This window comes from Symphodus melops, assembly GCF_947650265.1.
Source record: "Symphodus melops genome assembly, chromosome: 16".
Taxonomy (NCBI): Eukaryota; Metazoa; Chordata; class Actinopteri; order Labriformes; family Labridae; genus Symphodus; species Symphodus melops.
In genome coordinates this window covers 18,919,928-18,946,150 of record NC_136706.1, presented here as the reverse complement: position 1 = coordinate 18,946,150, position 26,223 = coordinate 18,919,928, and the positions used below count along the sequence as shown (strand labels likewise).

At 42.8% G+C, this 26,223-nt stretch overlaps 1 protein-coding gene across 1 annotated transcript; it reads left to right on the top strand.

Moving 5' to 3' along the window:
- Positions 1-24,663, top strand: tsc1b (TSC complex subunit 1b). The gene is made up of 22 exons (XM_079363709.1): positions 1-346; positions 4,833-5,040; positions 5,159-5,262; positions 6,427-6,579; positions 6,919-7,063; positions 7,441-7,595; positions 7,697-7,770; positions 7,867-8,045; positions 8,886-9,004; positions 10,307-10,472; positions 10,587-10,708; positions 11,148-11,241; positions 11,348-11,446; positions 12,262-12,895; positions 15,258-15,301; positions 16,482-16,648; positions 17,447-17,629; positions 17,926-18,036; positions 19,969-20,091; positions 21,093-21,280; positions 21,805-21,978; positions 22,690-24,663. The coding sequence occupies exons 2-22, from the start codon at positions 4,932-4,934 to the stop codon at positions 23,381-23,383; spliced, it is 3,837 nt and encodes a 1,278-aa protein (XP_079219835.1). The 5' UTR covers positions 1-346; positions 4,833-4,931; the 3' UTR covers positions 23,384-24,663.
- Positions 24,664-26,223: the final 1,560 nt, after the last annotated feature.

The following is a 26,223-nucleotide window of genomic DNA, read 5'->3' as shown; positions in this document are numbered from 1 at the left end:
GCGCATGCGCTTTTCGCATGTGGGTCACGCGAAACCGCATTACACTCATTTCATCCTTCCACCAATGAGGAGATGAGGAAAAAACAATCTTAGCGCTGCAGAGGAGGAGAAGATACACTTTGAGTAAAGATAAGGATACTACTTCTGTGTTTTTAGAAGTGACTTGAGGCAGTGCTACTGGATGTTGCTGCCGTGATTGAGTTGTAAAAGTTTTGGCATCGGATTGCCGGGCGCTAACTTGTGGGATTATTTTGCATGCAGCCCGACAGCGGAGGCTGACTGCGGTGGGATGGGCTGTGAGGTGTTCAAGATGGCGGCGCCCTGTGGAGTGCAGCTACTCTAACAGGTAAACAGGTCTAATTTTTAACATGTAATGCATTTTTATTAGAGACAATCTCAAGGCACATGACTTGTTTTACTGAACACAGGCTGTTCAGCGTGCTTCTCCATCGATTAGACTCAGCTGACAGGCGAGATGAAGCGCAGACCGAGTGTGGGTCGCTGCTCCCAGCTAACGTTAGCTCTCAGCGCTGGGACTGACTTGTTTTTGGAAAGACCCAGTTCATGGATATTTTTTGTAAATGCTGATGGTTGAACCATTCAGTCGGGATTGTATCTGCGTTTTCTCACGAGGATTGCACGTATTCTGGGTTTGCATGAGGAACGATGCCTGCATGTTGTTTAATCGGATAAAGTAAACCCAACCCTGCCCATTGTTCTCTGCGAGTTGTTTACGACAATCAGCAGCAGCAGCCAGTGGTCAGTCCACATCCAGCAGCAGCTCCCGTGTTTATGAAGCCTCAGACCTCAGCCTGTCCGCGCTCTGTGCTGCACACATCATGCATGTCAACAGCCGAACAATCATCTTTTCATTTTAGTGTATATTTGCCTCTTTGATGCATCGATGTGCATGTGTATTGAATGTACACCCCGCAGCTTTCTGCATAATGCTCGCTCATGATTTAAGTCTCGTCTGTATATCACAACACAGTTTGAACAATAATGTCCTCTTGTGATCGAGCATGTGTCCACAGTCTCTCCTGTCTCCATGTAGACAAAGTGGGTCACTGATTTCACAGTTTGACCTTCTCGACCCTTCTGTCACATACAATAGTGGACTGATAATCCTCACTGTCACCATGCCTTATGTCTATATATATATATTTTCTTTTTTACAACTTTACCCTCATTTATTTATTTTTTAAAATTCGTGCTTACAGTTGTGCAGCCAGGAAAGGTAATACTGATTTTTAATTTCTCAGGATACAAAGACTGATCAGAAGCAGGAGATGTAACCTCTTAGTCTAATTATTTGGAGCTATCATCAGTTAATTTGGCTGTATTTTATGTAAATGTCATGCCCTAAAGCCAAATATAACATTGCTTCTCAATTGCAGGCCACTTTTTCAGGAAATATTGATAGCAATTCAGACACAACAATGTGTTTTTCCTATAATTAAATCCCCTTAATTTGGCTTTAACTCTGAATTAGTCTGTCTGGTTCCATGTTTCATTTAGACTATTGGGTAGACAGCAGTCACACAGTAGGATGTATCAGCCTAAAGTGATTTTATTTTATAAAACCTGTTTGGTACAGGTATGGATCTATAGTGAAACAGATAAGTTAATGTTGGCCACATTATGGGTTTGAATTATTAAAATCTCAATAAAAGGCAGCAGTATGAAGGATATTATCTCAGCTCACCGTCATGACTTTGATAAAACATTTCCTGAAGAAGGCGTCTTTGGTATAGAATAGTTGGTGGTTCAGATGGACTTCATGTAGTCTGGTAAATTATTAAAAGAGCAAGAAGGGGCAACAAAGAAGTTCCCTGGTTTCCTTATTTTTTCAGGATCTGGTCAGAGAGCTGGAGTTCAGAAATATGGAGTTATCTGAGCGACAGTATTATGCAGTTCATCCATTGAAGGCAGAGAAACTGAATAGTAATACTCTGACATTTTAAAGCCCGTCACCGTACAGTTAATGTTTGTCCACCGCCTCTCCTCACCTGGAACAAGTCCACACCTGCCAACAGAACACAGCAGCTTTGGTTCATGTCAACTCTTCTCTCCAGTGACCAAACAGCTGTTTGTCTGTTTTCTGAGCGCACTTTCAATATTCACAAAGGAGAAAAACCTGAGTACACACAGTCTAATGTCATTTCCGGAGTCGACATGGAAGTGTCCGGACTGTATAAAGGTTCTTTGTGTGCTCCGCAGTGTTCCCAAGCTGCCTGAGATCCCAGTTAATTGATAACAGCGACACAATGCTGTGCCTTCCTGCATTATTCAACCATCAGGAGCTGTCTTTATTTGTCATAAGATTCATGTTGACGTGTTTCTGTTTATCTATCATATGACTAATGAAAAAAAGACTTAATGTGAGGAGGGTTAATGATCCATTTCTTCTTGTCTTGCTCTCTAAATGAGCTCCTGTTATCTTCTCTTTTTCTCCAGCACGTGACTCTGTTTGAAGATTATATATTTCCGAGTTATGGAATATTTTTTTTTTTAGCATGTAAGCACTTCAAAAAACAGAAAAAAAGAATCTTTGCAGCATTCAGGCACTGATCATCACCTCTTGAGACGTCGAGTGTTGTGACCTAAGTGTTGAACGGAGATATCTGCCGCTGACGAGATCTCCGGTGCTGATTCATTCCTCGTGTTAGAGACTAAGCTGCTGGGTGCAGACACCCTGACGATAATGACCTGCCCATCAGGATTATTTTTGCCTGTTTTTCAGATGCACATTTTTTTTAGGTTCCCCCTACCCCCAGTGTCGATCCTGAATACATGAAAAACATGACCATGCTAATAACCTGAAGTGGTAAACGCATGATGTTGTGTTTTTTTTTTTTTTCTCCTTCAGTTTATTTGGCCCTTCTCGATTCCAGCCTCGTGTCGAATAGGAAGCTTTGAAATAGAAGTGTCTTGCCGGGTCATGTAGGGTATAGGTCATCTATTTGGATGTATAATACTGTTGATTAAGTCTTGGAAGAGATCCGCTTTGTAATGTGTTTAATCCGTTCTTAATCTGTTCTCTGAACTTTTCTTCATTTATGCTGCATTCTAACAATGTTGACGTTTCAGTCGTTGTTTGTGAGACAGTTTAGGACCCATTGCTAATATTCTCTGCTCGTGTGACCTCACAGGATGTCTCGGTAGTTATGTGAGAGCTGGTTTAAGGTTGGCTCATCATTTTTTGTGTTTGTGCAGGATGTGTTGGTGTCTTTTTTTTTTTCTTTTTTTTTTTTTGAGGAACAAAATATAACAGTGTGTTCCTGAAATCGACATCATGATACAAGCCATCTTTTTTTGAAGAATTTTTTGACATGCCATAGGGTTTAAATGTGTTTCCATGGTAACTACATGTTGTAGTTTCATGATGTATGGTACTAAACAAATCAAATGATCAGGCAATGAAAATAGACTTGATCGCTTTATCTTACTTTCTCTAAAATGACATGTCATCATATTCTTTATTTAATACTTAGTTTATGTATCACTCAAATAGGTGAAATTGAATGTAATTGCTTGGTAAATCAGCAAAGGTACTTGTATAGTAAATGACAAACTTGATACCATGGTTTACTATAGCCCTCCATGTCACTAATGATGAGCCGGTTTTACTCTTGACCTCGGTTTAAAATGTCACGGTTAATTAATCATAAAGGCCGACACCGACTGTTTCTGTTCTCATTCACAAAAAGGAGGCCGCCACACAAGATTTGGTGAAAACAGAGTGACACCAGCTGTTGTGCACCAGCTAAATGTGCCGTCCTTATCGAGCTAGGCTACATTAGCTTCACCATCGCAGAGGGACCACTCAGCGAAACGATGTGTCCACTGGGGGAACCAGGGATGACACTGTCAAAAATAAAAACAGGTCTAGGTAATCAAATGAGCGATGGCGGAATTCCATTTAGCTGCTCCAGTTTCATTGTGCATGTTGGCTCTCTTTGACACTTGATTGAACGAAAGCATTGCAGCAACGAGACGTTTCAAACACTGCCAATAATGTTGTCAGTTGAAAGAAAATAATCTGAATTTAAGGCTGACTGTGATGATTATTTTTCTCCATCAAGAGATGCTAGTCTGCTCACTTTTCGTGGACTTTTAAGTGCCAGACACGCATGTGAGCTCTCTTTTAATTTCATAATTCTTTTTTAGTGAGAAAAAATGATGTAGAAAAAATACAGACTCACAGTTTGGGTTAAGGAGTTCTGTCTTTTCTTTCTCATGAATCCTTAGTCATTGATCCATTTTGTGCCCTAGCTTGTCTACAAACCCCCCCTCATGCTGTCTGCCTTTTGCCTGCTCCACATTTCAGAAAATGTGTGCTCACACAGGCAGTTTGAAGATTTTCCCTTTGTGACATCATAAAGAGCAGTAGCCCCTCCCCCAGATGGGTGACAGGGTTTGATCCCCAGCTCCTGCGAGCAACATGTCCGATGTGTCCTTGGGCAAGACACTGAACCCTGAATTGCTCCCCCTGCTCTGTCAGCGAACTGTATACACCCAATTCACCGCCTATAGAAGAGCAGTTCGCTGCGCGTGTGGTCGAACTTAGCGCTTGGTGCGCTAATTGCCCCACGGGGATAAATACAGTTTCGAAAAAGAAAAAAAAATCTGTAAATGATCATTCACACTCAATTGTTTCTAAATTTGATGAAAGGCCAGATCCCCCTTAAGGACATAATTCAGATTTGTTTCCATTGTGAACAACTAACTTCCCAGCACTGAGTTGATATTATCACATGCCAAGTAATCCTCGATCAAGGCTTTACGATTTCTGAGAAATGTTTATGAAATCTGGTCTTGGTGTGTTGTAGAGGTGCCTGGAGACTGTGTTGGTGGGTGGCCCCAGGAGTCCTCCAGGCGGGCAGGGACGGACACCACAAGAGGACACCACCTCCAGCACTGCCGCCACCATGGCCCGGGAGCAGCCCAATGTGGGGGACCTCCTCCCACTCCTGGAGACCTCCGACCTCCACCAGCTCGAAGAGATCAGAGGCCTCATCAACGAGCAGCTCAGCACTGGTAGGGCCACTAGTATGACATCACTGTGTTTGTGGCCTCTTTACATAACTGCTGTTAAAACTTTCTTGATTTGATAAACTCTTTATCTTACACATGCTTCTTTCTGCTTTCCCTGAAGAGCGAGGGTCCATGCTGCTGAACGGGCTGGTGGACTACTTTTTAGAAACAAACTCTGCACAGGCCATGCATATCCTCTCTTCAGCCAGAGAACCACACGATAAGGTAAGAAATCACCAGTGGGAGCTTAACGCCTCACCCGGCCACAAGACGGCTTTATACTGTTAAAAAAAGCACGTCAGCTAACTTCATTGGAATTTCTACGGTTACAGGATCTGAATAAGAAGGCAGAATGAATCCACAAATGTGTTCACCACAGAGTTAAACTTTGCTGCATTTAGAAATTGATTTCCACCGCTAACCTGTTCAAAGACACATTAACAGCCTTGAGCTCTGAAGGGACAGACACAATGCCTTTTAAGCTTATTATGGCTGCTCTGTTGCATCATCGGCCTTTATGGACCTCCTGTGTCCGGGTAAGAAGACTTCAACAGAAGAGGAACAGATCACAGACGGATACATTGTCTTTTAAATCAACTGTGGGATCTAAATCATTAGCGACTGGGCTAGGCTTATTAGCTGAAATAATGCTAACCTTCTCCCTGGCTCTGTTTTCCCTCTTCTCTTTCCAACACTCTCTCTGCAGACTCTTCTTACTGTTTTCCAGTTTCTCACATTGAGGTTGCGATGGGGGATTTCTTCACTGAGCGTCTTTTGATTGGACACAATTTTTTTATTTCAAATACCTGTTCATTTGATCATTTTCAGACTTGTGTATTTGGTTTTACTATTTGATGCTTGTTTTGCACAGTTGTTATTTTATTACTCCTGCAGCCTAAACAAGTCTGTAACATAAAGCACATATTTACATCCTGTTTCACAAAGAAATGAATGCTTAACATATTTTGATCAGAGTGCAGCTGTTACAACCTGGCCTAATGAGCCACAAAGCCCATTAGCTTAGCATGATTGCTAATGGGAGAATAAGTTCAGCTTGCTGCTGGACACGGCTGCAGATTGGCCGATGAAGATGTAACTTTATCCAGATCAATAGGCACATTTGTTGACCTCCTCGAACTGATTTAACATTTCCGTTGAAATCAAATACGACCTCGAACCTTTGTGAATCAGCGGTGGTATAAAACATACGTATACTTTATTAATCCAGAGAAGGAAAATTTAATGTTACGCTCTCTTGTTGAACATGCTACACACACACACACACACACATAAATACACACACAATAATGTGTGTAATCAATAATGAATGAAAATGAAACAACCTCACCTGTTAAATACAGAGCTAACCTTGCTGCCCCCCCATTACAGCACCTTCTGGACAAGATGAACGAGTGTATGACCAAACAGGCCTGCCGGCTGCCCACCCTCACTCTGCTCGGCCACGTCATCCGCAAGCAGCCGTCCTGGATCCACAAGATCGCCAGATACCCTCTGCTCCTCTCGCTGCTCAAATGCCTCAAGGTAAAGACTCGGCGAACGCTGACATCTCTGCGTCAAGGCTCAGGGAAGAGTGCAGATGGATCCGGCTGTTTTATGTCATATGTGATGTTTGGAGTTGGACTCTTCTTTGTATAATGTCTTTATATATCATCAGGATTTCTTTTTGGATTACACTAAGAGCAGCTCAATTCAGTTTTCCTGAAGAAGACATGAGCTTCAGTCATCTCTTTAAGACTCATGTGGAAGTAGAATTGACAGGCTGAAGCCATTACAGTGTGTTGAAGTCATTTCAGTCTGCGTCAGTCATTTCAACCCGTTCACCTCCCACTTGATCCTAACCGTGACTCCTTATGTTTGCAGACAGATACAGATGTTGTGGTGCTGATCACTGGAGTGCTGGTGCTGATCACTCTATTACCCATGATCCCTCAAGCTGGGAAACAACACCTGTGGGAGTATTTTGACATCTTCGGCCGCCTGGCATCTTGGAACCTGAAGAATCCTGGTATGTGCAGCCTGTCATGTCTCACACCAGAGGCCTATGAAACATGTAATCATATATGTGCATGTTTAAAGAGACGTGTTTGTCTTGAAGGTGGAGAGATACTAGTCCAATATTTAAAAAAACTGGTAGCAAAGCAAAGGGACATTTTGCACACATTTACTCATAATAATATGAAACCTATTTTGATATCATCTCCCTATTCAGTCACTCAGGATGCATTACAGGATGTTGCTGTTGTGACAGTGAGTGTGAGTGGTAAAAGATCTGGGTAGATAAGCTTAGCCGAAACTAACAACGTCAAACTATTGAATGGTTGTAAATGTGATTGTTGTTTTTGTCCGTGCTGAGTTCAAAGTGTGTGTTTTCTGCACGTTCAGGTCACGTTTCAGAGGTTTACTTAATCCACCTGCACGCCAGCGTCTACTCTCTCTTCCACCGCCTCTACGGCATGTACCCGTGCAACTTTGTGTCCTACCTGCGCTCCCATTACAGCATGAAGGAGAACATGGAAACCTTTGAGGAGGTAGTGAAGGTGAGGAATCCGATCCCTGCCGCTCCTCCTCTTTCTCCTCATTCTAGGTTCTGTAACCTTAAAACAACTATTATAACCAAGTGTTCAACCTTCCCTCACAGCCCATGCTTGAACACGTGCGTATTCACCCAGAGCTGGTGACAGGAACTAAAGATCACGAGCTTGACCCCACCAGGTGAGTCCGACGCTGCTTTGACCTGCCGAAAGGACGAGTCGGCGTGATGCGAGTCATGTGAATCTTTGTGACTGATGGTGCTATGCTCTGCTTTAGGTGGAAAAAGTACGAAATCCATGATATCGTCATTGAATGTGCCAAAGTGTCTCTAGACCCCAAGGAGGCCTCCTGTGAGGAGGGCTACGCCACCATGCCTGAGAACTTTTACCCTCAAATCCATCTGCGACCACAGGACTGCACTTCCAGCCCGTACACAGACCTCCACAGCAGCTACGGTCAGAACTCTTCACAATGATGCTTTTATGGCGAAGGCATGAACTACATGAGCTTTAATGGGGGCATCATACTGCATTTCATTTATTTTGCACCAGGTTATCGCTCTCGTCTTATAAAAAGATTTGGTAATGTCTCTTTCTGTCTCTATTCGATGTAAAGAAAGCATTTAGCCTCTGTATTTGTCAGAAATATCAGCGGTGAATAATGGAATTAGAAACAGCCTTTTACTTGGTTAGGCCCCGTCTCCACTGACTGTGCGCTCTGGAGCACTTGCATCAAGCGTCCCTCCCGTTTCTACGACAACGGCCGCTGTATGACCGACACTGCTCTGTAACTTTTTACTGCATGTTTTTATTTCCGACACAGAGCAAACAGGATGTTTGGTAGATGACACAATCTGTTGTCGGTCACGTCATCAGCGCCTTCCTGAAAGGTTGAAAGATTTTGAGTACAAGTGCTCAGAAAAATCGATGCGAGGCGCTGCCTTTTTTTCCTCCAGGCGGCCGCTTTCTGCCGCAAAGGCTCTCCTCATTGAAACCAGACACAAACAGATGCGAGGTGGACACGGGGCTGCTGTGATTTTGGTGTAAAACGAGACTTTTAAAAGACATAACATTGTCTGGAGAACTTAATGAAGGGCATTTTTACCATTTTATCTACAAATGAATCTATAATAAAAGCAGTTAAAAAAGTCACTTTCTGATTGAAAGACAGTAAAAGAGAGGGACTTTTCTGACGGTTTTAAAGGACGAACACCAAACACAGAAAGAACTTCAGATTGCACGTCGTTAGAAGCATCCCCCAAACATTGATCAGGCCGTTTGTCTTCTTGACAACAGGAAGCTCTTCTTCGACCCCGTTCTCCACTCCAAGGCAGCCACTTCCCCCGCCACTGTCCTTGCCCCCCTTCTCAGGGACACAGTCCTCCCACCGCAGCCCACAGACCTCCAGACGGCAGGTAAGATCATCAATGATAGCGTCACAGAGCTGTCAGAGTCTTGGTTTGGGTTGCATGATTGGTCCGTCGTAACTTGCCAGATGGAAACACTAAAGCATTTCATTGTTAAGCTTCAGTTTGCTGTGAGCTCTTCTATAGGCGGTGAATTGATTTCTTTCTTCTCAAAGCCACACCATGCAAGTAGACGGATGTGTTTCTGGTTTGTCTACAGATTGAAATACAGGCCCAAGCTTTGGGAATAACAGGACATGCCCCCTGTCCCTGTCCTCATCCTGCCACCTCTTTAAAAACCCCCCTAGGGGCTGGTTGCCATGGAGATTCCGTCTTTCCTCTACTCTTACTGGGCCAGCCACTCTCGGGAGGGGTCTGGGTGTTTTTCTCCTCCCCAGGGTCTGTCTGAGGGTTTGTCCTCGCTTTACACTCCCTCTGACCCAGACAGAGAACTAATCTGGAGCAGGTCCAGATTAGTATTAAAGAAAGTAGTGATAATCAGCAAAGACACGGTCGTACTTTAAATGTATACAGGCTACAACGTGTTTAAACACACATGCTCATTGCAGCCTGTGAAGAGGCTTTAATCCGTAATTGCACCTAAATGCACCTGTGGAGTATTTACCACATTTACAGGGACTAACATGCACAGCTCACTATGCGCTAAAGAAAGTTCACAACAGCCTGAAACGCCTGCGTTGATCTTCTTCTGTTCAGCCCAACAATGAATCAAGACTGCCTTCTGTTCCCCTTTTGTTCTCTGAGTACGAGTCCTTCCTTGCTGTATCTTTTTTGTTTTCATTTGCTCCTCTTTAGTGACAATAATAAAAGTGCCTTTCCACCATTACCTCCTCCGCTTGAGGAACCCTTGAGTCTGTTAAAAGTCCTCACTACTCCTGAATGATCTCCTAAGGGTTCAGATGCTCTGTGAATACTGCCAACTTTACCAGAATCTACTCTGAACTTTAGGAGGGAATTCTTAGAAAACATCATGATTCTAAGAATTTTCTCAGAATTTCCTCACTAGGCGCTATGTATACAGAGGAGGCCCTGTGAGTACGGCTCCAGGTCTAGACCAAACTGTTTGTTATATTATTTACAGAGACTCAACAATAAACCACATTGAGCTAAGCATTGCAATGAAGAACTTCCTTGGATAAAGACACGATCTCCCTGCTAGAAGGGAGAAAAATAATTTCCCCAAAGTGTAAGAAATCGGAACTGAAATTGAGGGAGCTCAGATTTTCAGCTTTGAGAAGCTTCATTGTGATCTGTAGTGAGTTTTTCTGTTTGGTCTCTACCATCTTGCAGAACTCCACATGTGAACTGAACTCTTCCTGCGGGGGGAAGGACCCTCTGTGGAGCCCCTCCTCGTTGTGTGGCATGGCCACGCCCCCTTCCTCCAGGGGCATGTCGCCTAATTTGGAGCTGTCCCACAGTGCCTCACACCTTCCCAGCCGCTTCCACTGCACATCAGGTCAACGCTTCATCCTTTACATAAACCTGTACTCTATTCAGCTCGGCGTCTCCTTTTTTTTTTTTTTTTTACTAACACTCTTATTTTCCCATCTCATTGATGTGACATGAGCAGGAGGGAAAGGAACCCCCGCCTCCAGCACTCCAGCCACCTCTTCTCCACCTCCCACACTGTCGGACGACTTCCCCATCATTTCCCTACCAGCCAACACCGTCCAGTCCAGTCCACCAAGAAAGGTTCCTCCCCTCTTCTCTTACATGTTCCTCTGTCACACATGATATGTGATAAGTCGGCTGCTTGTGTGTTTTTAGAAAAATGGAAGAACACTTTCTTTTTTTAAAGGACACTTTTTAAATGATTTTCCTGTCATGGACGATTTGCAGGAGTCCACTGTGTTCTTCATGATTTGTTGATCCAGTAGTTGCTTTGTGTTGTTTAATTAGGAACAAACGCAACAACAATTTCTGCCAGTTTAAATGATGTACTTGAATCCTGAGAATTCCTTTTTTTTTTTTAAAGGGGTTAAAGACTGTGAATGAGTACACAGGATTAAAGCAGCAGGAAAAGAGAGAGGAGGTCATAATGGTTATTAATGTATTGCTGCTTCTTAACGGGGGTCTGGTTTGTTTTATAAGAGTATGATGAGATAATGTTTTACCTGTGTGATGTTTGCAGGACCGCCGACATGGAGAAAGCAACAAACCTGCACTGGTGAGACAGGAGCCTGTGAAAGACGCAGAGAGGAGTGCAGAGGCAGCTACAAACAGAGGTCAGTCATTACGTGCGGTCAAACAACAGTTCTCTGTAAAGGTCATTACACCTCCAAAACGAAGCACGTTAGAGGTGTGTTTAAACATGTGACTGTTCCTCCTCAGACTCTGAGAACATCTCCATGACTCTGACCGAGCTGTCGGTCTTTATGAAGAAACAGGAGCTGGAACTTCAGCTGAGAACGGAGAAAGAGAGGGAGGAGGGTGAGTGTCCGACTGTTAGTCCTCCGTAGAACCGGATACAGTGCAACTCAAAAAGGCGTTTACTCATTGAGCAGAAATACGTCTGAGCATATGTTGCTGTGTTGTTATCTGAAGCCAAGGAAGCTGTGAGCCAGATTGTGTTTGTCCATGTGTACCTTGACACAGTCTGAATCAAATCTGCTAAACTGTTCCACTTTAGATGTACCAATAAGACACACAGGATAGCATACGGTTGATGACCACAAGACATTTTATTTCAATGAAAACAATTTTGTTAGAAGATGAGGATTTTTAACGTGAAGAGAAAGCCTCCATCGAAGCAAACAAATCCTTCGACCCTGTGTTGGAGAGATTATTCATTTTCCTGTGATCACGGTCACATTTTAAAATCCTTACTGACCTGACTGTTTTATCCAAACCTAAAAGTTTTTCACCTAATTTTGCACATTATTTCTCCTCTTCTGCTAAATATCAAGCATGAGAACACATACCTGTTTATATCCCTTTGTGTTTCCTCTAGCTCTGCACTCACATTGGTTTAAATCCCCCTCCAGCCACTTGTACTAAAAATAAAATGCACCTTCAGTACCGTGAATCACTTTGATAAAAGCATCTGCCAAATGCTACGAGCTCTGCTGCTTAAGCTAGCTCCCCTTTAGGGAAACCACAAACCCCCAAGCCTCTGTGTTTTTCTAACTGCTATAGCAGGTACTTGGCACTTGTTGTGAATGCAAAGACATTTAAGAGCAAGACATTGACATTCACAACAAGCATTCAGTTTTTACGTGATCCTCCATATGTTGTTTCTGCTGCAGCCGCCATCACAGAGGAGCTGCTGAAGATCACTGAGGAGAAGCAGGAGCTGTCGGGCCTGAGGGGATTCGACTCCCCTTTCTATCACACCACTGAGACGCTGACCGGCTATCAGGCACAAGAAAAGACCCTCTCCAACCACCAGTCCGGAGGCCCTGGTCATAACGCCCATCATGAAGCCACCCATGATAAAGTGGAGAGCACTGCGAGTACCGGCGGTGTGGGGAGTGAAAGAGTAGGAGGAGCAGGAGGAGACAGGAGCTCAGCCCTCGGTCTCGACCAGTCCTGGTCCTTTCAGTCATGTTTTACCCCCATCGATCACCACCTGCACCGGAGCCCCTCCGCCCCGGAAGATGAGGTGGGCAAGTTCGGGATGTTCTCCCCGAGCCCGTGCAGCAAAACCCCGGCTCCGGTGCCGTACGAGTCCTTCTTTGACCTGGCTCTTCCGAGGGCCGCCTCGCTCTTCGTGGGCCAGAAGACATCGGAGGCGGTGCACAAGGCGGCGATGGAGAGGTCGCAGTGGGAGGAAGGGCTTGAGGACGGAGAAGAGGAAGGGGTGGTGTCTGCTTCGCCACTGGAGGTGCTGGATCGCCTTGTTCAGCAGGGGAGCGACCACCATGATAAAGTGCTCAAGAGGTAATCCTCAAAGCTGCTCGAGATCACTCTCTCCAGTGGGGCTGTAACGATCCACTAAACTCACGATACGGTTCACCATGCAGATAGCTAGTGTGCACAGTGCAGTGTTCTGATACAAACATCAAGTTTGCTGTGGGATACAGTAAAAAACAGTCTCACAGTTTTAAAATCTGCCGTCTTGACCCTTGTTTGTTTGTATGCAGTTTTCCAAATGGATTCTATGTGGCCTACAAAAGCTGTACTGCAGTAACAACATTACACAACAGGTGTTTCTGTTACCTTTAAACCCTGGAAAGGCTTCAGGTGTTTCTAAAAAAAAGTTGTTTTGAAAAGCAGACTCAGATAAACTCAATGTTAATAATTAAACGCATTTAGAGGTTGGTGCAGCTCGGTTGAGGTATTCTGCTCCCTGAAGGCTTGCCGTTTCCCTCAGTGTGTCAGAAACTTGTTTATCGTTCTGAAGAATCTCCGGAGTGTTTGGATGTCCTGTCCACTGTGCAAAGCTCGCCTGGGTTGTTTTCAGACTCTTTCTGCAGCCAAAGGAAACACCCACTTGAGGACAAGTATTTTATTGTTCAGAATCTGCCACCCCCTTACTTTCTCACACACACACACACACACACACACACACACACACACACACACACACACACACACACACACACACACACACACACACACACACACACACACACACACACACACACACACACACACACACACACACACACACACACACACACACACACACACACACACACACACACACACACACACACACACACACACACACACACACACACACACACACACACACACACACACACACACACACACACACACACACACACACACACACACACACACACACACACACACACACACACACACACACACACACACACACACACACACACACACACACACACACACACACACACACACACACACACACACACACACACACACACACACACACACACACACACACACACACACACACACACACACACACACACACACACACACACACACACACACACACACACACACACACACACACACACACACACACACACACACACACACACACACACACACACACACACACACACACACACAGAACCAGTGCTCAGAGCCAATAACACAACAGCAGAGACTGTCTGCGAAGTCATCTCTGAACACATAGTAGTTTAGCTTCACTCATTTCAGTGGGCCTTCATCCTCAGCTTCATCTCAGCCAAGCACTCTGACAAAGAGCCTGAAGTGTGGCTGTAACAAACGACTCTAAACCCTGAAAGCAGGGACGAGTCCAGGCTGGTAAACATGGAAATATCTGGTTTGAAATCTAGTTAATCTTTAAAGCTAAATCTAATATCAGTGTTGTTGACTTTGGCTGGAGTTTGCACTGTATCTCAAATGTTACTGTAGTCTCATGTCTTGAAAATCCGCGGTTGAAACCTGTCATTCTGTAATTCTGCTAGTGTCCAGCAGGGGGCCACTGCACTAGTGTCTTAAACCGTGTTTCCACTAAGCGGTCTAGTATGGATCAGTTTGGTTCAGTAAAGCCTGATCCTATTTGTGTTTCCACTGCCAATCACGCCATATTTGGTCGGCGTTGTGTAAGCCGGATGCTGATAGCTGAAAAAAACAATCAACCCGCTAATTTAAACATGGCGGGGTTGTGATTGTTTTCTATTGCCGTTGTGTGCGGGATATTCTTGGCCCCCCAACAGAAAGGTACGGGTTGGAAATTTACTAACCTTTCTCGGCTTTAGTCTATGAAACGCCACAAAACGTGTGCCGTACCGAGACCAACCGAACTGAACGGCTTGGTGGAAACGGGGCTTCAGAGAAGTGTTGGTTAAAAGTCTGTAGGAAAAGGAGCGTCCTTTTTTGTAACCATGGTGAACATTTTCCTGATTTCTTGCGTCCTCTTTGTTTACATAAAGTCTAGAGCTGCTCGATGATGGTAAATCTCATAATCAGGATTATTTTGATTGATGTTGAGATTACAATTTTAAAACACGATTACTTATTGATTTTACAACGTCTGCATCACGCACAATTATCCAACTGAACACTGTGAAAAACAAGCAATACATTGAAAATAAATGTAACAACAAACACACAACTGTGGACACAACGAGCACAACTCACCACACAGCACAGTTACTGTTGAATATCGATGATCTGGTTTTCATGACGGTAGGAAGACACAATTGTAACCGAAATTAGAACTAGATAAATTGTGCAGGCCTAATATACTGACATTCAGAATTAGATAGAATGACAGCGGCGCATCTTCACAGAGAAACATCCGCATTTTTCTCATGTGCTTCTTCCTTGTCTCCTTTCACAGATTACCTTTACCAAGTAAGTCAGCTGACTGGACGCACTTTGGAGGTAACACGCTCACACACGCTGATAAAAGAGGCTCTTATAAAGACTCCAGATGGAGCATTATTTAGGCATGACTAGAGATTCATCACGAGCTCTGAGACGTGAACATCATGTTAGAACCAAGCCAGACAGGGAATTTGTTCAACTGAGGTTAATCAAACACACACAGTTCCCACAGTCACGCAGAACTCGATCAGCTCAAAAATTCAGATGTTGGCTCTTTTCTTTTTTTTTTCTTTTTTTTTTTACCTCCTGTATGCCCTCGCAGCAACCACGCTAAGAATCCCTTTTTTTCTCCAGCTTCAGCTCTCAACAAGATACAAACCCTCTGTGTTGTTGTAGAAACTCTCTGCCAACTTTGTCATTACAAGTCTGGAATTTAATCATCGGCCCTTATCGACTGATAGGAGTCAGGTACTCTCGATCTCATCTAAAAGAAAACTGCACTCAGAGCCTCAAGCTAACTGACGGGAACTCTCCAAAGGCTGTTCAGATTCTCAGGAGAATCTTTTCTCTCTCTGCTCTCCTCTTTGTTCATGCTGACAAGTGGAGCTCTGTCTTCAGAGTTATGTTGGCCGATAACAGGGATTTAAGATAACTGCATTTCTCACATAATGAACATCTGTATCATGCGCCTGTTTGTTCCCCAAAGGTGTTTGTTTGGAATTTCAGTCATCTGTTTATTTGTGTCGCAGCAGTTATCCCTTAAATAAAGAACCATCTTAATAAATGCAGCTAACAAAAAGGTTCCTAAAGGTTTCATGTACAGGGACGAGCAGCTGTAATGTTAAACGTCATCGTACATCAGGAAATATCACATAAACGAGATGATGAATCGAAGCAGTTACCAAATGCCAACGTTGATTAATTAACCAGTTTAGAACTGTTCTGCTCAGAGTTAGAAAAATGTGTCCCATGATTGTCATTATATTTGTTTTTTCAAACGTAATCCAGACGACACACTCATCTACAGTGTTTGTGTTACGGTATGACCTATTTAAAAGACTGTTTACCTTTCATTGATTTATATTAAATCATCCTCTCTGCCCCGCCCATTAACCTTTAGTATTTTTCCTGTTATATTCTCATTAAATAACTCATGCCTTCCTCTCTTAAATAGTCATTAATATTGTGAATGTGTGTGTCTGTGTGAATTACATTGTCATTACCACGGCCTCCCCAGGCTCGGCTCCGCTGGACGAGCTTCACACGCTGCGCAGCCAGCTGCTCCTGCTGCACAACCAGCTGCTGTACGAGCGCTACAAGAGGGAGCAGCACGCCGTCCGCAACCGACGTCTCCTCCGACGCATCATCAACGCCACTGCGCTGGAAGAGCAGAATAACGCCATGGCAAGTTTGCATGTTGCTGATTATTAACCCTGTTTGAGCATGTAACAGCTCAAACTGCCTTAATATGACCCAAATGACTCTTTAAGATCAAAACAGGCAGCAACGTCATGGATAAGATCCACTGTTTCTTATACTCGTGTTACCACTGCCTCAGCTTTTGTTTACAATTTTTATGCGTAAGTGTGACATTTGACGGTTAAAAGGAAGCAGGGTGAGATTTTGTTTGTTTGTTTGAAAACCTTACTTGCACATGTACAGGATGACATAGCAAATGCAAACAACTTTAGTACTTGTCCACTTGGGTCAACAAGGTCAACACAAAATAAAATTAATAAAAGAAATGTATTATATAAGCAGAGAAAAGGAGAAAACATATTTGGAAAACATCCTCTGATTACTTTTGCAGCATTTCACAGCGGTTAGCTGTCGAATTAGCTGAGAATTATTTGCAGCGCTCTGCAGAGACAGACTGCCTTTTCACACATGATGTTTACAAAGAAGTCATGGAGGCTCTAAAATGTCAACACAGAGGTGAAACACTAAGGCATTCATGCCCAAATCAGCTGAAAGAGTAATTACATTCCTGCTAATCTTCTGATTCTGAAAAAGGGGTGCACAGTGAGAGAGATTTCAGGAGCAAAATGTGTGTTTGTTCTTTTCCTCGCTCTCGCTTAAAGATGCTTAAAAAAAAAAAATGCACAAACTGCTGCAAAATGCTGAAACACTTTTTTTTTTAAATGACATTCATAAACGTGTGTACATTTTGTGTTGAACTTGTGCATTTTTGCCTGTGTGCAGAAGGATCAGCTGAACCTGCAGAGTGTGGACATTGTTTCTCTGAGGGAGAGTCTGCAGGTGGAGCAGCAGCGCTACAGGCAGCTGTGGGATGACCGGGAGACGGTGGTGACCAGGCTGCACAGTCAGATCAGACAGCTGCAGCAGGGGCGAGACGACTACTACACCAAGAACCAAGAGCTCCAGGTACACACACACACACACACACACACACACACACACACACACACACACACACACACACACACACACACACACACACACACACACACACACACACACACACACACACACACACACACACTCTTTCTCACACACTCTTATAATGACTGATAATGTTTTATTCTAACAAAGGTTTGCATCACTGTAGAGGTCACATTTCTTAACAATGAAACGATCTTGTGAGAATGTGTCTGTCGACTGTAACCACCCGTATGAGATATACTTTCACTCTTTTTGAATCCATTTTTTTGTGTCCTCAGAGTAAGCTGCAGGAGTGTCAGAAAAAGATGGATGAGCTGGAGGCGGAGCTTCAGAGGGCCAACAACAAAGTGTGTCACACCGGTCACCTTCTCAACCAGATGACCATAAAGGTAAGAAGTACTCTAGAATTTATATTGACTGAAATAAAATGCTTCATTGGAGTGCAACTAATCAAAGCCCCAAAATTAAAAAAGGAATTTAAAAGTGCTGCAGACACAGATATGAATCCAATTGCAGAAACATCAGAAATGTATTACTATTATTATTATTATTATTTTTACATTATTATTTTTTTTATATTTATTTTTTCTTCTGACCAAAACAAAGTTTTAACATTTGTGTCATTCCTTCACTCAAAACGTTTCCTTTCTTTAAACTCATCAGTGAACCTCATGCAGGGGTCTGACATTGGTATCAAGCTGACAGGCTGCACCAAGAGTTCAAATCTGTACAGCAACTTTTCACTCCCTTAACACTGTGTAATATCCAGATTACGCACTTCAGTTGGATAATCTAGCCCACAGTCTTCAGCTGATGTGATGCTGATGTGCTGTCCTTGCTGACTCATTCCTCCCACCTCCTCAGGATCCACAGGAAGTCTCTGTGATGTTACTATGGTGCACTGCTGTTTCCTTTCTGTTATAGGCTAAATAAAGTCTGCCAGGATATCTGTCCCCCCCCAACCACTGACATTTCAGTCACGTCTGGTCAAATGAATTTATTTAAAACATTGAGTGGTCAGATTTGTTTTTATCAAAGATAATTTTTTTGCTCAACAACATCTCGTCATAGAATTTTTTATTTTACACCTTGTATTATCTGCAGCAAGTTTTTGCCCATATCCAAGATAAATTTCTCCCCAGGGAAACAAATGCAGAAACCTTGACGTTAAGCTTCAAAACCTAACCCAGGCTCAGAGAGGGGTAACAAGAAAAACCAGAAGTCTGTCTATTTATTTATTTATTAGAGAATCTATTTCCTTCCTCTGTGAAAATCTCCACGGTAGACTGACCACGAGCTGTGCTAATGTGTGAAATGATGGTTTTGAATTTTCCTCTGGATCAATAAAGTATCTATCTATCTTCTGCTTCTGTAGGAGACACAAGTTCATACGATATCGCTCCCAACATTGGGAAAAAGAACTACACTCCCCACCACCATAGCATCACAGGATTAAAGGATTAAAGCCGTCTTCATTTTCATCTTACATGTCTGGGCAGGTGTTCAATTCCAAATAAGGAGATCAACACGTCCCTGCTAACAGACACATATGGACACTGTTCACGCAGCATTTTGTCCCTGACAGCTAGCTGCTTCCTGTTCAGTCAGCAGGAGTGTTTGTTTGCAGCCCTTCAGTCAGTGCACAATTCAAACCAATAGGTTAACTAATGGAGGACTTTAGTAAGACAGCAGGCAGACTCAGGGACAGTTTGGTCAGAATTTGGAAGCGCTCATACACCTCCTGCCATCTCTGCAGACTGCAGACTGTCCCATGGCTCGGTTGCCGTGGAGACGACTGCTCTCCCTCCCTATTTTTGGGTCAGTGATGCGGGGGGGTCTTGGTGTTTTTCTGCCTCCTGGGGTTTGTCTGAAGTCTGACCCAGACTGAACAAAAACCTGATAAACAAAGAGCTGTTGGTTCATGACACGGGCATTTCAAATCAGACACCATCCATTCAGTTATTAGATTAGGAGTACGAATGGTTTCATATCCTGTGAAGTCAGGGACTGGGTGCTGATCATTTTTATGATCCTTAAAGCATAAAATTTCATTTAAAGTCGACCACAAATTGAACTTCTGTCATAAAGTATTTGTGTCAGACTAAAGTAACCCCTCCAATGAAACCCATTTATTCTGATTCTGAAATACATGTATGCATATTTTTTTCTGCAGTTTGTTGAACGTATTGATCAGCGAAGTACCTCGAAACATTGAAGTGCAAATGTTTGATGTCTTCCCTGATATCTGCTGATAGATTTGATTTGTGGTGTAATCTCCGCTCTGCCCTCCATCGTCATTGTTTGTCTCGTTTGTCCTTCAGCTGAGCAACAGCGAGAGCACCCAGCAGCAGATGAGCTTCCTGAACAAGCAGCTGCTGCTCCTCGGGGAGGCTCATAAGCTGTCCATGCAGGAGTTACACCACGCCGGCGCCGATAATACAAAGGTATGGTGGAAGGAAGGTGTGTGTGCGTGTTTGTGTGTGTGACAGGTGGAGAAAACTGCAGAGGCAACATACTGAGGTGCAAAAGGGAGACTAATTGGGTTTGGTGGGCGTTGAGTCAAACTGTCCAGCGAGAGTGTTTTTTTTTTTTTAGCATCATCGTTCACAGACTACAGTGTGCTTTTAACGTTTTTAAATGAGACTACCTGACATCAATGGTAGATCTCATCAGCACATTTGTGTGTTCTACCTGTAGCAAATCCTGAAAAGTATCCATTGTTGAAGCCACAAGTGTTGGCGGCTGACCGTTATCTACCGGACTCACAAATAAAGTTATTCTGTCTGTGTCGTGTAGAGTGAGGAAAACGCCCCTTTGTTCCTTCATTGTAAACACTGTCTGCTCTAACACATCTAAAAATAATCAGTATATGCGTTTATTGCAAAAGTACATTCTCACACACACACACACACACACACACACACACACACACACACACACACACACACACAGGGAATTTGTCGTGTTGTTTTGGTGCAAAACAATTAATCAGGAAAAATCTAAAAACAGCAGGTTAGCATAGCATAGCTTCAGACTTAACATTACTGTAATATTCTCTGACTGCAAGGCTGAGGTCTGTGTTCTGTCTGTGTGGGGGGTGAGGGGAGCCACATTGTTCATGAGCTGACAGCAGAGGGGAAGAAACTGTTACTCATCTGAAAATGAGAAGCATTCGGGATACATTTGTAGTATTTGGATGATCTTTGTGTGGAAATGATTCCTCTTTGTGCTTCAGGTTAATATCAAAAATAAATAAATATGAATACTGTTAAAGAGATGTGTTGTAGTAAAAGAGTAAATAACAGTAAATTAAAATAACTCATGTATAAAATAGCAAGATATTCTTAAATGTTGAAATCTGAGAAAATAGCTGCTCAATCCTTCATTTCTGTTTCTGTCACTCTCTCACACGTCTTTTTGTTAACTCTAAACCTTCCTCCTACAGGAGGCCCAGATGCTGAAAGTTTCTTGCGGGAAAGAAGTAGAGACGCTGAGGCAGAGCCTGCTGGTGCAGGGTCAGAAACTGGAGGCCTCGCAGCAGAGAGTAGCTGAGCTGGAAACGCACCTCACCAAGAAAGAACACCTCATCGTGGAGCAGAAGAAGTTCCTTGAGGATGTCAAATGTCAAGCAAGGTGAGTGTTAACCTTCAATTGGTCAGAATGAGGCCAATCGTTAATACAGTCAATGAATCTGTGGTCAATAAGACATCATTCGTTATGATGTAGTATGCATTTTGATCAGAGCTGTTGAATGTATCAATGTGACAAATCGCTAAATTTCATCAGATTTTTTTGTATTAAAAAAAGATTGTCAGACTTTTATTTTGAATTTGTATACTGTGTTAAGCTGAGAGTACTTGACTAGCGGTTTCCATCTACTGTGTACCTTTTAAAGGGACAAAAATAACAATCTGATATAAAATAAATGTATGCACTAAATTCAGACCTAAATTAATCACGATTAACTAGTTAATGCCGACAGCCCTAACTTTGATAGATGCTGGTACAAATATCATGTTATATGCAGGCCACCTGTTTCCGTGCCTCCATGTGTAGTTAGTGTTCCTTTCTTTATCTCTCTGAGTTTTCTTGGCTTTTTAAATTGTTTTCATTTTGTTCAACTTTGACATTTTCCCATCTCTTGTCTTTGTTTGCAGGGCCGAGCTGCAGGCCTCAGACAGCAGGTATCAGGCCCAGAGGAGAATCACTCAGCTGCTGCAGACTGAACTCCTGCAGCTCTACAGCAGAGTGGAGATGGAGGCTCCAGCCAGCACAGTCTGCAGTTCACCACCAGGGGGCAGAGCTAACCAACACACTGGTGCTGACTCCAGGTCAGACTTAGAGCACTTTAGACCCAGCTTATATTTTCTATTTAGGTCCATTCGCTTTGATTATACTATGTTACATTTACCCCAAAATTTAGTACACCATGTAACATTTTAGAGGAGCAATGGTTCCATTTTTTTTTTTGTGTGGCTCTTGACTGTTTAAATTGACCGGTGTTTGTGTTGTAATCCTCAACATGCAAAATGATCCATTAAATAAAATGCAAATAGAAAACCAAACAATGCAAGAGTGTAAAAAAAAAAAAAAAATCATTTTATGTTTTTCCACCGCACTTTCTATGATATTAATTGACCCATGACCCTTCTGATTAAACTCGAGCTGTTGTTTTAAGATCAGCTGGATTAAAACATGTTTTTGTAATAGCATGTATGTTAAAATAGGTTTTACATTACAGTCTGAGGCTCCATGCTGCTCTGGGCAGAAAAGAGCTGGCTGTACGCTCTTTCTCCGGAAGTCTGTCTGCTGCTGCAAACGCTGTCTAATCATTAAGAACAAATAAACATCTGGCGCTCAGAAGAAAACACTAGGTGGACACCGGGCCTTACAATTGTAGAGACCATGACATTGGTGTTCTGTACTACTTCTTTTTTACACCATACAATATCAAAGATGATAAAGTAACTCTATGGATACATTTAATTTGTGTTTATGTAAATGGTATTTATACTGGTACTAACATGTTTTGTCCTTTACAGTGTCATGGGGCCAGATGGACCAAGTAAACCTAACACCAACGAGGAGGCGGGCGGTAGACAACTACACAACACCCCTCAAGGCAACGGCAGCACTTTATCGCCAGGGCAACCGAAGGCGAGTAACTCTTCCAAAACAACAGCTCACTCCATTAACGGCAGCCAGGACTTGGCCCCGCCCTTGCTGGTGGAGCCCTACCCATCCTGTCCCCATAGCAACTCGCTGACACCGCAGCACCCCTCTGACGCCCCGCTTACCGTTGGTTCCTACCCCAGCGCCAAGAGCTTCCTGGGCATGAGGGCACGGGAGCTGTTCCGTAACAAAAGCGAGAGCCAGTGTGATGAAGAGCAACCGCCGCCACCCCTGGCCGGCCTCGCACACGGCCTGAAAACTGAGCTTTGTGTGGAGCCGCCCTGCCCAGGTATAATGGCCCCCGTCGGCCCTGTACCTTCCCCCATCCCAAATCCACCCCCTCCTCAAGCTCCTGTACCTAAACCTACCCCAGCAACCCCTCTCACTGTGCCCACCAAGGAGCCCCCGTCTGAGCCTAAGCAGCGGGCCTCCAGCCAGGAAAGCCCCAGGAGAAAAACAGGGGCAGGACCAGGTGTAGGACGGGGTCTCGCAGGGTCAGGTCGTCCCAGGCAACAGCAGCTAAAGATCATGGACTACAATGAAACACATCACGAGCACAGTTAGAGACACAGAACAGAACTGAGCTGGGATGCAGGACTGAGACTGAAGTTTAACGATGGAGAAGAGCTACAAATCAGAAAAGAGTAACATGTCAGCAACTCTTTTGATTCAGTGTTATATGTTCCATTCCTCTGAGTGGACAACAGGATTTCCCCCAAGTGTTGCTTGTTATTTTTTTGTTTAAATACTTATTCATTCCCCTGAAGAATCGCTACAAGGTTACAGGGAAACAAATAGGATGTTTTGTTACCAGAGAATATGCTAAACCATGAAGTGGCTCTGTCTGCAGAAATTTCAGAGAGAGAACTTTAAATTATAAAACATAAACTTATTCTTGTCAAAACCACCAGGTCAAGATCGTTTTTTAAGTTATTATTGCAGTGAAATGTCCCTTTAAAAGTAAAAACATAAAACTGCCACTTTCAATCACAACAGACAAATAAACCACCCAAAAAGCAAGAGAAGTAACTGTTGGGCGTGCTAAAGGATTGAATGTGGACTAATGTGTTTGTGATATCAGAGTACATGTTGAGCGAGTGTTACATCGAAACAGTGGAAGTGATTGGTACGTAGAGACGTTTGGTGTCTCCTGGGGAAACGTTAGAAGCTGACATTGGACTTGTCCAAAAATAAGTCAGCAGGAGGATAAAATGTGTGAATGTGTGTTTGGGACTGACTCAGTGATGCACTCACATTGTTTTTTTTAAATTACACATTCTGTCGTACCTTTTTTACTTTTTATTTATTAAGCCATGAAGGGCATTCAAAAGGACATTTGAAATGTATATCAGACAATGCAGATGCGGACCAGCTGATTATTTTGAAGTGAAATGTTTCTGGCTCCAAAAGGATGAGTTGTTTCTCATATGGGGAGTGTACATTAAGCCGGTGCCATGTGAGAAACAAAACCAAAATCATCAAATTCAAGAAGGCTCCGATTCTGCAGGTCGATTAATGTGGAGTTCTTCATTTTGCCTAAGTATTAAAAAGTTTACTCCGGTTTTGGAACTTGTTAAAATCCTGTTGTCCACTGGAAACTCCTGCTGTCACTTCCTTTTGCCTCGCTATCTAAAGCATGTTCAACAATCCACTTTAAATGCCAACCGTAGTAACTACAGCAAATCAAGACAGAAGGTACAATCAGCACAAACTGAAGAAAAAAACAAGGACTCTAACCAGAGCAAGAGAAACTGGGACAATATGGCAAAAAAGGAAGTCCTTAAAGCAGTGGCTTGTGTTTAACTGTGAACAATAAAGATCGTCTTCAATGTTTTGCACTACAATTCTGAGTTTGGCTTTTCTTGTTGCTGAGTTTAACCTCCTCCTGTTTTGTTTGTACCTCTGAGGAAATGCAGCATCAAGGTGTTTTGTCATTATGTCCGGTGAAGATTGAGTTTGTTTTTGGGACTGGACACTTTCAGATGTTTGCAGACTGAAAAACAAGTCCTTTCTCCTAAACTGTGCAGTTGGTTCACAGCTCAGTGGAAAACAAACGAACAGAGAAAAACAACTGAATGAGTGTGAGAGGATTTTCTTTGGTGCTCAGCCCTGTGATATAAGGCTCATCTTAGTGTAAAAAACACAGGAAAGAGCCTACAGGCGGTAACACAAATTATCTAATTAACTCATTGACTAACAAATATTAACAATCAATTTTAAACACTTTTCAGAGAACATTTTTTAAAAGTTCCTTTTTCAGACGAGATGGGGCATCCTGCTCTTTGTCCTACACGGAAGCAAAAGGAACATATTTGACTTTCAAAGAGAAGTGGGAACTCAAACAGCCTCCAAATGGTGATGGTCATTTTCACTTTTCTTTCCAGAGATAATGTTAGGACAAATCAATAACAAAAAAAGAAGTTATCTTTTCTAGGCTATACGTTAGATGATTGCGCAAACAACATCTTTATTTTCTGCACTCAAGATAAGGAGGATAATTATAAATAAAGTGTCAAAAGTCTTTTTTTTTTTTTTTTTGCTTTTGCTGTCTTCAGGGACTCGTGCAGTAAAATGCAACTAATACAACTTTACGGGGTTTGCTGGTAAGTTGTCTAAATCCATCACAAAACATGCTAACGTAATTTCTGAACTGAAGCACGTTGTAGGCCTATAGTTTTGTTCAATATTTAGAAAATAATGATAGGCCTACATCATTTTACATCGACCAGCTGCTGTACACTGCCACAGAAAACAACCGACTAGTTAAATTGTAGTTTAAACTTTAAAATGTTTGTAATTATAAGAACACCACACATGAAATCGTTCGTTTAATTGGCTCATGTTAGCAAAACTAAATAGAGCTATCAAACCCTAAATTTAGGCTACTGTCTCCTGCCTCATAGTATTATATTTAACCCACAAATATTAAAGCAAAAGTGCATTTCTGTCTCTTCAAGTCAAAGTCAAAGGTGAGTGTGACTGCTCTACAATGTAAAATGTCAACGTTACACCAAAACGTGCACGACACTGGGTTTCTTTAGTTCAGTCATTTTCTATGTAAAATCCACAAGTCCGTTTACGTTCACATTTTTATTTATATTTGTAGTCCTATTTTCCGTTTTTTTTCCACAACAGTTGTGTCTCCTGTCAATCTCGGCCTATTGTTTATTTTTTCGTTTTACTAGAATCATATCCAACATTTTATTTTGAGTATTCTTCAACCAAAATTGTGTTGTTGCTTGACATTTCAGGTTTGGGTTCTGCGAACTTTCCAGAGAGATTCTTTGATTATGCGAAAATACTGTAAGCTTATGTATCCTATCCTATCCTGTTTTTTTTTTTTTTTTTTTTTTACATTTATTATAATTATTCAGTAACTTTTATCCTGCTATTTTATCTCCACC

Excerpts from the sequence above, each read along its gene's own strand:
- tsc1b (XM_079363709.1), top strand. The coding sequence starts at position 4,932 with ATGGCCCGGGAGCAGCCCAATGTGGGGGACCTCCTCCCACTCCTGGAG. Across the intron at positions 5,263-6,426 it reads CCAGAGAACCACACGATAAG|CACCTTCTGGACAAGATGAA; the intron begins GTAAGAAATCAC and ends CCCCCATTACAG. Across the intron at positions 8,046-8,885 it reads AGACCTCCACAGCAGCTACG|GAAGCTCTTCTTCGACCCCG; the intron begins GTCAGAACTCTT and ends TCTTGACAACAG.